General features: G+C 44.4%; 1 protein-coding gene across 1 annotated transcript in view; it reads right to left on the bottom strand.

The window, feature by feature from the left end:
* The window catches only part of CDH4 (cadherin 4), a 412,843-nt gene extending 403,084 nt beyond the window's left edge, over window positions 1-9,759 (bottom strand). Inside the window, exons 1-2 of the mRNA XM_042832267.1 lie at window positions 9,733-9,759; window positions 8,844-8,955 (exon numbers count right to left, since the gene is read on the bottom strand). Coding sequence (XP_042688201.1) covers window positions 8,844-8,955; window positions 9,733-9,759 — 139 coding nt within the window. The remainder of the gene's footprint in view (window positions 1-8,843; window positions 8,956-9,732) is intronic.
* Window positions 9,760-12,743: the final 2,984 nt, after the last annotated feature.

Consider the following 12,743-nt stretch of genomic DNA (forward strand, 5'->3'; position numbering starts at 1 on the left):
TGATAGTGATGAGCGCGAGAGGTTCAGTAACACCACAGACAGATCTCTGAAATCAGTGAGACTTTCCAAAAAAAGCCCTCCTGCCAGAAAGAACTGCAGGGCAGGGCTGATTTATAGGGAGTCACCTGTTAATGACTACCTTGACCATACCAGGAAGAAACAGGTTATTAAATTTTATGCTTTAGATTAGCTCTTATTTGAAGTTATTCAAGTGCAACATTTCTTTATTTTCTGACATCTTATCAAGCTCACTTGTTGATGTTTTATCTTCAGAAACCAAGCATCCAAGTATCACGTGGCTTCTCCTGACTCACAATGAGTAAAACACGTTTGTTTCACCAACCTGCCTTCTATCATTCCCCAGACTGACTGAGGGATACATAGTTTTCTATGGAACAATTTTTGTAATCTTGCCTATTTATCTTTGGATAATTGCTGTATTCATAATTCTTTTAAAGACAATTTTGTTTAATAAGGATTGGAATTGCTACTAGACAAAGTCAGTCTAACAAGATTTTAGACTGCAAGCACTTTTTGTGACTAATCTACAAACTGCTACAAAACTGTGATTTATAATAGGCATAGTAATAGCCTTAATGATTGCAGTGCTGCCGGGTATCCATGAAACACACAGATTGGCTCATTTCAAAGCAGAAAGGGCATTTTTTTTCTGCATCATGGGTGGCCCATACATATCTTAAGGGTCCTTGGAGGAGCTTCCAACATTCCCACTGCGCGTTCCACATACCGGCTGCTATTACCATGCTAATGTTAATAGGCTGTAGTATATGTGACCCTCTGAGCAGCAGCATGACTAGCAGACTACTGAATTACTGCCACTGGCTCTCTATTACAAAATGCTGGCAAGCGGACAAAGCAAAAATAATTAAAATTTTCTATTGGAAGGGAGCAGAAAGCAGGAATCTAAACAGGCTGGCAGAGAGTCTGGAGCCTGGGGTCATAAGGCACAGGGCAGCAAGAGCGACTGCAAATCTCCTGCAATGACAGGGCAGTCCATATGCCAGAACATTTGCTGCTCCTCTCTCCCTCTGTGCAATTACAATTCAAAATTAATAAATAAATTAGCAACAATGAATGTAAGCAAGAAGAATCACAAAGCCTGTGGCAAAAAGAAATCTTGTTCTACTCAACTATTTTTTTTTTTATGTTGCAGGAAAACTCACTTGGGGAAGATTCTGCTGAAAGAAGTGAGGCAGCCAGTACTAATGACAAATATTTTGGGAAAACAGAAACTCCATATGTTCCACATTTATTATACTAAAAATAAAGAGGAAATCAAGAGCTTTTTGAATTTAAGTGTAACATTTCCTTATGCCGGGAGACAAATCGTGCCTGAGTTAAGTCTGGACATTAATGGAAGCAAACAGCAGAATAGTGGTCCCTGGTGTTTCAATTATAGTCTCTTTAGAAGTTATGCTTCCAAGAAGTTACAGAAATACCATTTCCCTATAAGGATCTTCCTTTTTTTTTTTTTTTTTTTTTTTTTTTTTTTTTGGCAGACCGTTGCCATGTTTTTATTTAAAGTTATTCGATCTCCACTTGCAGAAAATCTCTGTTCATCACTAATTTTTCATACAATCACCACTCACAGAATGCCAAGAGCATCCCACTGCAGGGCAGCAAGGCATGGCCGAAGCCCGTGGGGCTCTGAGCGTCTCCAAGCTCGGAGATGACTCCACAACTCCCCCCCCAAGCAGCCAGCTCCATGTTTGACAACCACCAAAGAAGCTATTTCACACTGATAAATAGAATTTCTTTCACTTCTATTTGTGCCGATTTCCTTTTGCCCTTTCTCCATGCATGTCTGAGGGCTGCCCAGCCCCATCATCTGATGAAGCATTTACACGTAATGCTAACATCTCCCTGAGACTTCTGCAGGATAAACAGCCCCAGATCTCTCAGCCTCTCCTTTCAGAAATGCTAAAAAAAATATTTTTAAACAAAGCACCAAAATATTACTGTTTTCTGGGCAGTAACATCTGATGGCACCAAAGGCCAATGGCATTTCTAATCATAGAGTCTCAAAAAGCAAAAACTTGGAGGAGGTCATTTAAGCACCAACAGGAAAATTGAACATGAAATAAAATGCTCTTCAAATCCTTCAAATAGTGCACAGAAGGTTTATGCACACTAAAAATAGGTATGGATTGAGTCCATCCATCCAGCATGAATTCCCATTGCAGTATTCAGGAGCATTCAGGAACAGGCTGTAGGAGAAATCAAGACTGGAGTCCCTGTTAAAGGCTGCTCTTAGTTTCCTTGTCAAACTCTACTCCAAACCTGGAGTCCCAAAACACAAATTGTGACCATTGCTTTTCAATCACTGCCTTCTCATCTTTGTTCCTACCACTACATTTACACAGATGCACAAAGCAGGGCATTTTGTTCTGTTCACTTCCACAGGAATTGAATTAATTCTGAATAAATTTCTACCCCTAAATGGAAGAGAAACAGCCTTCTTTCCCTACGTTACCCAAATTCATTCTATTATATGAAAAAAAAAAAAAGATTTCTAATTAAATCATAAATTCTGTACTTTGAATCTCTTCTTACTCTTTAAATGAGACTTTTAAGTACAATCTAAATCACGACAGCATTCTGTGGACTGCGCATAGTCCAGACTACTGCAGAACTAAGCACTTCACAATCCTCAGTCTGCAATGAAATAAGGTATCTCCTGAAAAATATTATGCTAGTTTTCCAAGAGAAAATTAAGGAGGAGGGAGGCTTGCACATGAATATCAACGCAATTAGGCTATGAGAATTGGCATTAGGTCAGTGAAAATAAAGCAATATTTCACTGCTGGAATAAATAATTTTCATTTACCACATGTGAAAAGCAGAACTTCCAAAATGCTTTCAGCATCTGCTCGGTGAGATCAGAGCTCATGAGCTCTGTCAGCAGCAAGCAGTTTCCAAACACAGAAGTGACTCTGAAATTAACATTTTCTAACCTTAACAGACCTCACTTTATTGGTTTGGACTTCAAGACAACAGGTATTTCACAATAAGCAACACATTTACACTGATCCAGGCATGGCTTACTTCCTAACACCCTAAGAAAAAAAAGAATTATTCATTAGAAATGGTTTCTTTTTATTCCTTAATATCTATATGTTTACTTGTTCAGAGTGCCCAATTTGAAGCATCTTCATTTTCCAAGAGACAAAATTTTTCCCCCACTTAAAAGATAGTAAAAAAAAAAAAAAAAAAAAAAAAAGAAAAGGAAAAAAAGAAAAAAAAAAGAAGAGAAGCTCGAGTCTGTTTTTGGAGAAGCAGATTTATTCAGATAAAAATCAGTTGCTTTCCCAGAATGCAGAAAGAAGTAATTTTACTTGGGTTTGAGGAATTTGGTTCAAAGCTCTGAACTAGAAAGCAATATATACAGTTATTAAACAGTGTAAGGGGATTAACTCTACAGAGTGCTATTGACTACTCTGGTCTCATTAACTGGCATTTTATTAGATAAAAACGTCAACTTCAACATCAAATTTCTGTGCTAGAAGTTAGATATGAAGAACAAAGTTGAAAATGAATATGCATCAGCAGTTACCCCAATCTATGGGGGCTCAGCTCACGACTAAAATGGTGAGTTTGATCTGCAGCAAGAACTGAGTTTGGAAGAAGTTGTGGAATGTGAGAAGAGTTTGCTGAGAAACAGCTTCACACGAGCATGCACAAACCTAATGAAGAGAGCTGATGCCTCTCGGCCTCTATTTACTCCAAGGAATGAAAAAAGGTTACGAGTAGAGATCTGGATTCCCTACTTTCAGATTTTATTATGGAACTGTGAAGCTAATTATCTGTATGATAACTTCAGTAGTTGCTTTTCATGCAGAATCACAGACCAGAAAATAATAAAAGCAGGAAGGGAAAGGCTCCTTTCGAGCCCAGAGCAGCTTGCAGAAGCCACTGGGTCTGGCAGCAGGTTGCAGCGTGGACACCTTGCTGCAGCATGCTGGGCAACCCTACTGAAGCCTGGCAGAATGAAAGCCCCAGAATGAACAAAGCATCCCTCGTGATTCTTGCTTCCTAAGAATGCCCAGACAGCCCAGAGGGTGCTCAGAATATGGAATTAATACCAGGCAGGTACCTATGGATTCTACTCACAAGAGAAGTGGGAAACCACACACATAATGGGGATTGCATCCCCTTTAGCCAATTCACTTACTGCAGATACATGTTCCATGTCAATACCCCCAGTAGATCCCTGGGCACTTGCTAGGTTATCTGTTACTGTAGGTGCTTAGCAAAACCACCAGTGTTTCTCCTAGAAGCGTTACCAGAATCAGTCTTTCTGTCAGGGTCAAACATCACATATGCAGCAGTATTTTGTGGCTTTTTTCAAGCAGAGCTGCCGCTACCCTGCCTTAACACAATCCACAGGACACATTCAGTTTCCTGCATCGTCTGAACCACAGGAAAGCAGTACAAAAGCAGGTACAGGACATATCCCTAGTTATTGCCATGTGAATTACTAGCAACCAGCTTCAAACACAGCTTGCAAAGGTTTGTTCAGGTTCCACCACCTCCCATTATTTGTATTTCAATTGCATATTTGTTTGCACACTGCCATAGGAAGACCGGGGTGTTTACTCTATCTCTTCTTGTTTTCTAAACTCTCACAGCCTTCCTAAGTCCAACTGTTAGAGGTGGCAAGGGCTGAACAGAGGAGTTTCTGAAGCTTTTGAGGGGAGAACAAAAGGCTTCAGCCACAAAAGAACATCCTTCTTTTAAGACCAGCAGTGAGGTGGTTCCTTGTAGAATACATTTGGGAAAAAAAAAAAAAAAGACAGCTATTTCAGTAAAGTTTACATGTTTTACTTGTTTGTAAACAAGAAGCGTGATAGCGAAAACCATAGTTTGCCTGGAGTATGGCTACCTTTGCTTTCACACACGTGCTGAAAGCAGCACAAGCTGGCACAGCTCATTCGGACTGCTGCACGGAAACAAACTGTGCTTCCACACGCTCCTACCCAAACGCAGCTGCCCACACAAGCAGAGTTATCCTGCTACATTGGTACAGGCACTATTTCAGATGGGCAACAGAACCATGAATCACTGTAGATGAAGAGAAGCAAAGGAAAAAAAAACAGCAAGAAAGGGCTGTGTGCCTTCACTGCTTACACTGTCTCTTGGCTCTATGGAAGGCTACGAGACACACCAGTAATAGGGATTAGCTGCATCTCCGGGAGGTGACCAGGGTTAACCACGATGGCACTGGGCTGGAAAAGACAATGCCATTAACACCCACTGCCAGTTGCCATGTTTTCACCAATAAAATTCAAACTTCTCACTGTTAAAGATGTCATTTTTGGAGTCTTCAAAGATCTTAGAAAAACAGTCAGTGTCCGGAGCATCAGCCTGCCTTGTACAACCATCCTGCATACCATCTTCAGCACCCTGCTCCTCATGGCTCTTTCCCTACAAGGTCACCTGAGCCTCAGCTCTGAGACAGATCCCAGAGTCAGCCCCAAGCTCTCTCAGTGCAGCACATCATGTCAGTGCTCCCCACCTCTAGGGAGCGATGTTCTCACCACTTCAACTTCATGTTAATAATGAAAAACAAAGGAAAAAACAAAGAGGAAAAAGACACCTGAGTTGTAATTGTTTTCTGTCATAGAGCAGCTTTGAGATGTTTTTGATTTTTTTTTTCCCCTAAGGAAGAAAACAACCAACCGTCCTAAATATTATCATGCACCAGTGATCACACTCAGTTTATTATCTTCCAAACAAAAACAAAGACAAAAATAAATGGATTTTACTCCAGTAGCTAATTTAGGAGATGCAAGGATGGCATTTCTGTGGAAGGTGCAGGCTCCATGAATTAACTCAGCTAATACCCCATCATTGGGATACAGCGTTCAGCAGCGATGTGTAGTACGTGGTATTTGTGGCCCTACTGGGGAAAACTATTTTAAGTCTAATTAAGATGAAATTTTTAGAATGCAAATGCTTTTCATTTATACATAAAACAAAATGCCGTGACATTTCTCCCATCCATTTATCATAAACAAGTTAATTACTGTGTAACAAATAGCTCCTGCTAGAATCTGTATGTTTTGAGGATGTTAAAGAGCTGACTCAGGCAAATAAGATGAACCACAACATAGTAGTTAATAGCTTATGGCATACTTATAATAAAACAATGACTCTGTAAAAGCTCTTGTTGTCAAATTAGGACTAAGCTATTTCCATTGGAATAAGTCAATTATAAGCAGCCATGACCTGTTTAACTCAATTCAAACCTAGAATACTTTAGGCACTTACTTAGATACACTCACCATGCTGCTACAATGCAGCAAGCTTAAAATGGAAACCAGTCCTAGGACCAGAGCATATCCTCCAACCACCCAGCAGCTGTACTTCTCAACACCTGAGGCTGACCACCTGCATCACATCTGCCCAAATGATTATTTGGCCAAGGTTGAACCCATCCTCAGGCACTGCAAACTGTCCCCCTTCTCTTTCCCAGGGAGGGAATGGTTCTTACACAGCACACAGATTTGGGATTTGCTCAGGGAAGCCCCTGAGAGCCATTTAAAGTATATAAACCCCTTTCCACCAAACCTATGACCATCAGGTGAATGCCTACCTGCTTTGTATTTTTCAGTGCAAACAGCCCCACTTGGCCCAAAGATGAATTGCTGAATGCTGATGAATAAGATGGTGGTAGCTGGCAGCAAAGCTTTGCGTGGTAAGATGGTGTGAAACAGTACATATGTCAATCTATCAAACATGTTAATGTAAGCAATCTGAACCCATTTTTGGTCTGATCTATTGTACAATACTTCACCCAGATGGAAGAACGAGATAAACATTTTATGCCTCAGACATATCAAGTGTTAGGAAGTAAAATTAAATCTAAACTGGAAAACTACCAATTTTACATGCTAAAATATAAAGAACAACACAAGCACAAAAAAGGGATTTTATGCAGCAGATTTCCTCCCCCATTATACCACAAATTAATTAAATATATTAGTTTCCTCTGATAAACAGCAGCATGTATTTGGCTGCTGATTAGAAGGTGTAAAGATGATAGCTCACTTATTAGCAAACACAGCATTTGCACTTATTTCCTGCGCTGCCCCCCCCCTTTCTCCTTCAGTTGACAAAATTGCTACAAATCACGTCACCAGGGACAATGTACCAAGACACAAATCACAATCAAATCAAGACACAAATTACAGCAGTATGACATCTGGGGGGCAGTTCGACCCTAAATGAGCAGCAGTTTCACCACAATGAATGTAAAACTACAACTGGATCCTAGGGATGAAATTAATGTTCATTAAATACATTATTTTCCCATTCAAATCAACTTGACAGCCTAAATATAATTCCACATTTAAAGGCGGTCACTTGCAACCAAAAATGAAATGACAGCCACTCTGCTGCCTTCATTCATTGCTGAACAGACCTGCGCCCACCTACACGAACACGCACTGCAACATATCAACTACACACACAAAAAAAAATAGTCCTCCAAGCAAGTGTATTAACAACGTGATCTTCCAGTCTTTGGAGGACGCTGCATATCAGATGACTTCCAAAGCTAAGAAGTGTGAAAGTACTCAGTTCACAGACTGGTTTGGAAGACCTTGCAACCTCTAGTTTTGGAAAAATTGCTACTAAACATGAAAACACTTGGTACTACACCTCTAATATTTACTGCTCTGTTTTACTCTCGAGTTTGTCTGTGTCCAACCCTCTAGCTGGCTATCTTTCAAACAACAAATAAATTCCCCAACATCTCCCAGCTGATGCCAGGCCAGTCAAGAGAATTCCTGAACAGCAAAACAAAGACAGTCAGGCTTAGAAACAAAACTGATTGCCAACTCATGTGGAGAGAAAACATTCAGCCCTGGATTCCACTGAAGCCAGAAAGAATACAGCTCTCCATCTCCCTAGAAATCAAAGTAACAGAGCAGGTGGTGGCTGTGCAGGAAGACAGAAACGCCAGCTTTCTGGCAGAGGAGCGTGCATGAGAGTAAATGCACTCAGGAGAAAGTAGCAAAGGGTTTGCAATCCCTCTTGCAGGGTAGCGGAACCTGTTGTGCTCTCCATTCCTACAGCATGCTGTGTTTTCAGAACTGCTGTAGCATCCACTAGTGGCTGGCGATTAAACTTAAGAAGGGGGTTGGGGAGGGGGATGGGATTTTGATCTTCAAGAAAAACAACGATTTTCTGCATCATGCAAATACAAAGTTTAATTATTTTTAACTTGAAAGGGAGACAGATCAATACACAGGAAAATCTATTGTTATTTGGATTACGAAGATGTCTCAGAGTTTACAATCACAAAAGTGGTTATAATCCTCCAATTACTATAAAGCTAATTGGTAGTTTCTTTCTGCCTGTGTTTTCATGTTGTCAGTGGGGCAGTAATGAAAATGAATGCCACATTTGTGAACAGAATGTCTGTAGGCTTGTTTACCACATTTCCAACAACAACGTCTGCTTTATCATGCATTTCAAAGCACAGATAATTTAAGGATCTCTGAATTTCATACATAAAAATACTTTCTAAAATATCAAATGTAGAGTCCCTTCAGACAGGGTGGGAGTGGGAGACTTAAAAGCAAAGTGCTGACCTCGCGTAGCACAGGCAAGCGATGCACCTGAAGCAGACAGCACGTGAACTTGGAGTGATTCATCTGTATTCAAAACCGCGCTCACGTAAACCACTTAGTGTTTCATCCTCCTACAAACATAATTCTGCAGACAATTTCACCATCACAACCAGCATCCGTAAGTCTCCTTTCACCTCCCCAAGTACAGCTATTGCAGCGCCTATTAATGCATTTTATTCCACTTACCTTTGAGTAGCTTCTGGTCTTCCACAATATTCTGGGAAACGAACACTGTGTAGTCTTCTTCTGAAAAGCCAGGCTTGCATGTGGGTCTAACTGTAAGATCCCCATTGAGTGCCTGCAAAACCAAAGAAGTAAAACGCACACCATGACTTTTGAGGTTTGGTACAACGCTCTGCGCGCAATGATGAAGTGCTTAGCACAGGCAAACCCAGACAGTAAAGCAGCGTGCAAGTAGAAACTATCTATGCTAAAGTGCCTGTCTGTTGGCATGGATCCATACTGTAGCTGCAAAAATAAAATGGGCCAGAAACAAGTTGCCTGACTACAACAGAAAGCATTGTTTGTAGGAAGGCTGTATACTGGGCACAGTTAGAAGAAGGGAAGGAAACAAAGAGCAGCAATTCATCAAGCGAGCAATGCTCACCCTGAAGCCACGCAAAGGCCCAATGTTGCAACATCCAGATCACTGAGTCTTGTTGTAGAGAACCAGGGCGAGCCCCAGGTTGGGAGATGGACCCCCAAAGCTTGTGGCTGCCCCAGGAGCTTGCAGCCCACGACAACCCCCCGCCCCTCCCCCCCCCTTTCCCTGCATCAGCCTCGCGGCTGCTGCCTCCAGGCTCAGCCCGTGCCCCAGCTATAGGGGAGGTGGAGGGATGGTCAACAGAAATGTAACAGTGCCATCTAATAGTGCAGCCCGCGTGCAACCTGCAGGCACCCAGGAGCAGCACCCGGCTCAGTGCTCAGCTGCTCCGTCCCAACTTTGTATTGTCCTGCAAGAAGCGCTCCTTGCTATGAGGGCAAATCAGTGCAGCCGTAGGGACGGAACGCGCCGTCCCAGCGCAGAAAGTCCCAACGCCCGTTCGTTGAAGGCACGTGAACTGGCTATTTGCACGCAGCGACTGCCCGGTGATCGACGCATAAGCAAGTGTTGGTGACAAGGGATTTTATTTCTGCTGCTCCTGAGCTAGCTGCGGCGCGGCTGAGCCCGGGTCCAGCAGCGGTACAGCTATAGGACTGGAGCATCACTTGCCCGGGAAAGAGCGACTCCGGGCACACACCTGGCTCTGCGCTTCCCCCCAACACCCGCGAGCAGTGCCGCATTACAGACAGAGGGAAGAGTCCGTTCGTTGCAGAACGCTAGGCAGCGGACTCCGCGAGAACCCCAGCTCGGGAAACGGATGGCAGCGACCGCAAGGGAAGACCCAGAAAGCCGCGGCACCGCGAGCTCCGCCCGGCACTGGCAAGATGTTGCAATTAGGAAACATTTCAAAGGGGATGGCTGAAGATAATAGGCTTCCAATCCGAAATCGCCCCATTACTACAGCCGCTCTCGTGCTACACGCGAGCACAGCGGCTCAGACGTGGGACAGCCCCGCGCGGCACCGCGGCACGCGGGCGGAGAGCGAGCAGCAGAGCCAGCGGGAGCTCCGCGCAGCACCGAGCACTGCGGCCACGCGCGGGCACTGGCGGTGCGCTGCGGGTAGCGCTTTGGTGAGGGGGGGGGGGGAAGAGAAATAAAGGAAAAAGCAGTCAACTTTTTCAGCCCGTCAGCCCCCAGCACTGCTCGGCCCCTCGGGATGGTTGCGGGCGGACGGAATAAAAGTTGGAGCCGGCGAAACGGGGCGGCTGGACGGCGGTGCCGCCGGGACGCGCCGCAAAGCCGAAGTTTGCCCGGCGGTGCGTATGGGGAATGGGGCCGGGGGACGAGTTTTAACGGCACCACCAAGACATTGGATTTAAAGCGAATAATAATTAATAGTAATCGCAAGAAAAGGAGAAACGGGAAAAGCCGCAGAAAGCTGCGGCTCCGCTCCCACACCCGAAGTTGCCGAGGCTGTCGGGGAGCGGAGGCAGCACAGCGGGGCGCCGGGCTGCTGCCCCCACCCGCCCGCCGGTGCCGCCCCACTTACCGCCGCCGAGCCCCAGACGAGCAGCACCAGCAGCAGCAGCCGCGAGCCGGTCCTCATCGCCCCGGCGGCGCCCGCCCGCCGGGCCGTGGCGGTGCGCTCGGCCGCCCCGTGCCGTGCTCCGGCCGCGCTGCGCGGGGACAGCGGCAACAACCGCACACACTCTCGCACCGCCGCTTCTCGGTGCCCGCTCTGGGCTGCAGGTGAAGCGCCCGCCGCGCGCCGCCGCCAACAAACCCCGCCCCCTCGCCCCGCGGCGCGCGGGCACGCGCCGCCTTAAAGGGACAGCACCGCCCCGCCGCCGCGCGGGGCCGAGGGGAGGGTGGGGGAACGGAGGCTGACTGTGCGTGGAGGGGGCAGGGGGAGCTGACAGAAAAAATAGCGCAGTGAGGTGAAAAAATCAGCACGTTCAAGGAAAGGATGTGCTTAGTGAGGGGGAAAGTTGCCAAAAAATGAATCCACTGAGGAAAAAGTAGTGTAAGGCAGTAGAAAAAGTCATATATCCAGTGGAAAAGTATAGTTCTCAGGAGAATGACACAGCCACTGGGGAAAAGGCGACACGTCCGGGTGAAAATCTCACAGATCCCTAAGGAAAATTGTGACTAGGAAAGGTTGTGATGTTCTGTGAGGAAAACCTGAGCTGTGAGTGAGGGAAAGAAGCATGGCAGAGCAGCACATCTGCAGGGAGAACCCGTCTATCAGAGGTTCATCCAGATCAGGGTTTAAAAAAAAAAAGTGAAAGGCAGAAAAATGAACAGGCTCCTCAGCAGTTTGAATGTGTGGTGTGCACAGAGCCCGTGAGTCAGGCCTGGTCCTGTGCACATCAGCAGAGGGCACGGCTAACACTGCTAAATGGGAGGTTTCCTGCTATAAGAATCAAACAGGCCCAGAACACAACAGGCAGTCCTTGGTGCTGTGCGATGCTCTGAGAGCAGAAAGCTGCAATTTCCAGTGCTAAGTTTGGCTCCAGTTCTTCCCATCCAGCCTGAACCTGGCATCCGAATGCAATCTTTTCCCTTTCTGAATGCGGCTCGACTCCACAAATAAGCGTTCTCAGGCATGTATATTTTGTGCATATAAATCCAACAGCGATTTGCATAAATAGATGCATACTATCTGATGTACGTGCAAAATCAGACATTGCGGCAGAAAAATCTAGCCATTAAACTATTCTGTTGGATTCGCACGTTTTCCAAGGAATGAGACACATAAATCCACTGACTGCATCTTTTGCTATTGAGTAGATTTAATGGCATTGTGTTAACACCTAGAGATGTTAACGACGAACTGAGACCTCATTGTACTGAGCTCTGTAGGCACATATAATGAAAAGATTGTTCCTACCCCACCAATTTACAGCCTTGGTGGATTATAGGGTTTATTTTGTTTTTAAACAAGTATTTCTGAGCGTGTTATATAACACTGAATAAATCCCATCATTGCCTTGAATTTAGTGCATACCCCCTTTTTATGGAGCATCTGAACTAAAGCAAGAAACAATCAGGTGTCGCTATGATAGAAAAAATATATCTTTACATATATAAACGTATAATCTAAATTTGCTCCTTTTATTTTTATCCTAAATTCCAAAGTTTGCAGTAGATCGTTCCAGGCTGAAGGGAAGCTGCTGCTGTTACGTGAATAGAACTACTCTGGAGACTTCTGGGGATGTTTTGGATCTGTGCAAACAAAGCATGAATATTTCCTTTTGCAAACCTATGGCCAGCAATTCTGACTTGCTGGACTGCAGCCGTTGCTATGCATGTGTTCACTCTCTTTGATAACTTTGTTAATATGACAAGTTCTACAAGTATTGTCAAAATAAGTCTGACACCACAACAGATTGTGAAGAAAAGGCAGAGCAGTAGTGAAAAAAAGATAGAATTCTTCGACATGTTTACAGTGGATTTCTAATCTGATGGCAAAGGGATTTTTTTTTTCCCAAACTAGTTTGCCATCCCTCTTTTCTAAGCTGTGGTTACTGATTCTGTGCTTA

Source organism: Centrocercus urophasianus, unplaced genomic scaffold (assembly GCF_019232065.1).
Source record: "Centrocercus urophasianus isolate 14NV4802_14NV808 unplaced genomic scaffold, USGS_Curo_1.0 seq_38, whole genome shotgun sequence".
NCBI lineage: Eukaryota > Metazoa > Chordata > Aves > Galliformes > Phasianidae > Centrocercus > Centrocercus urophasianus.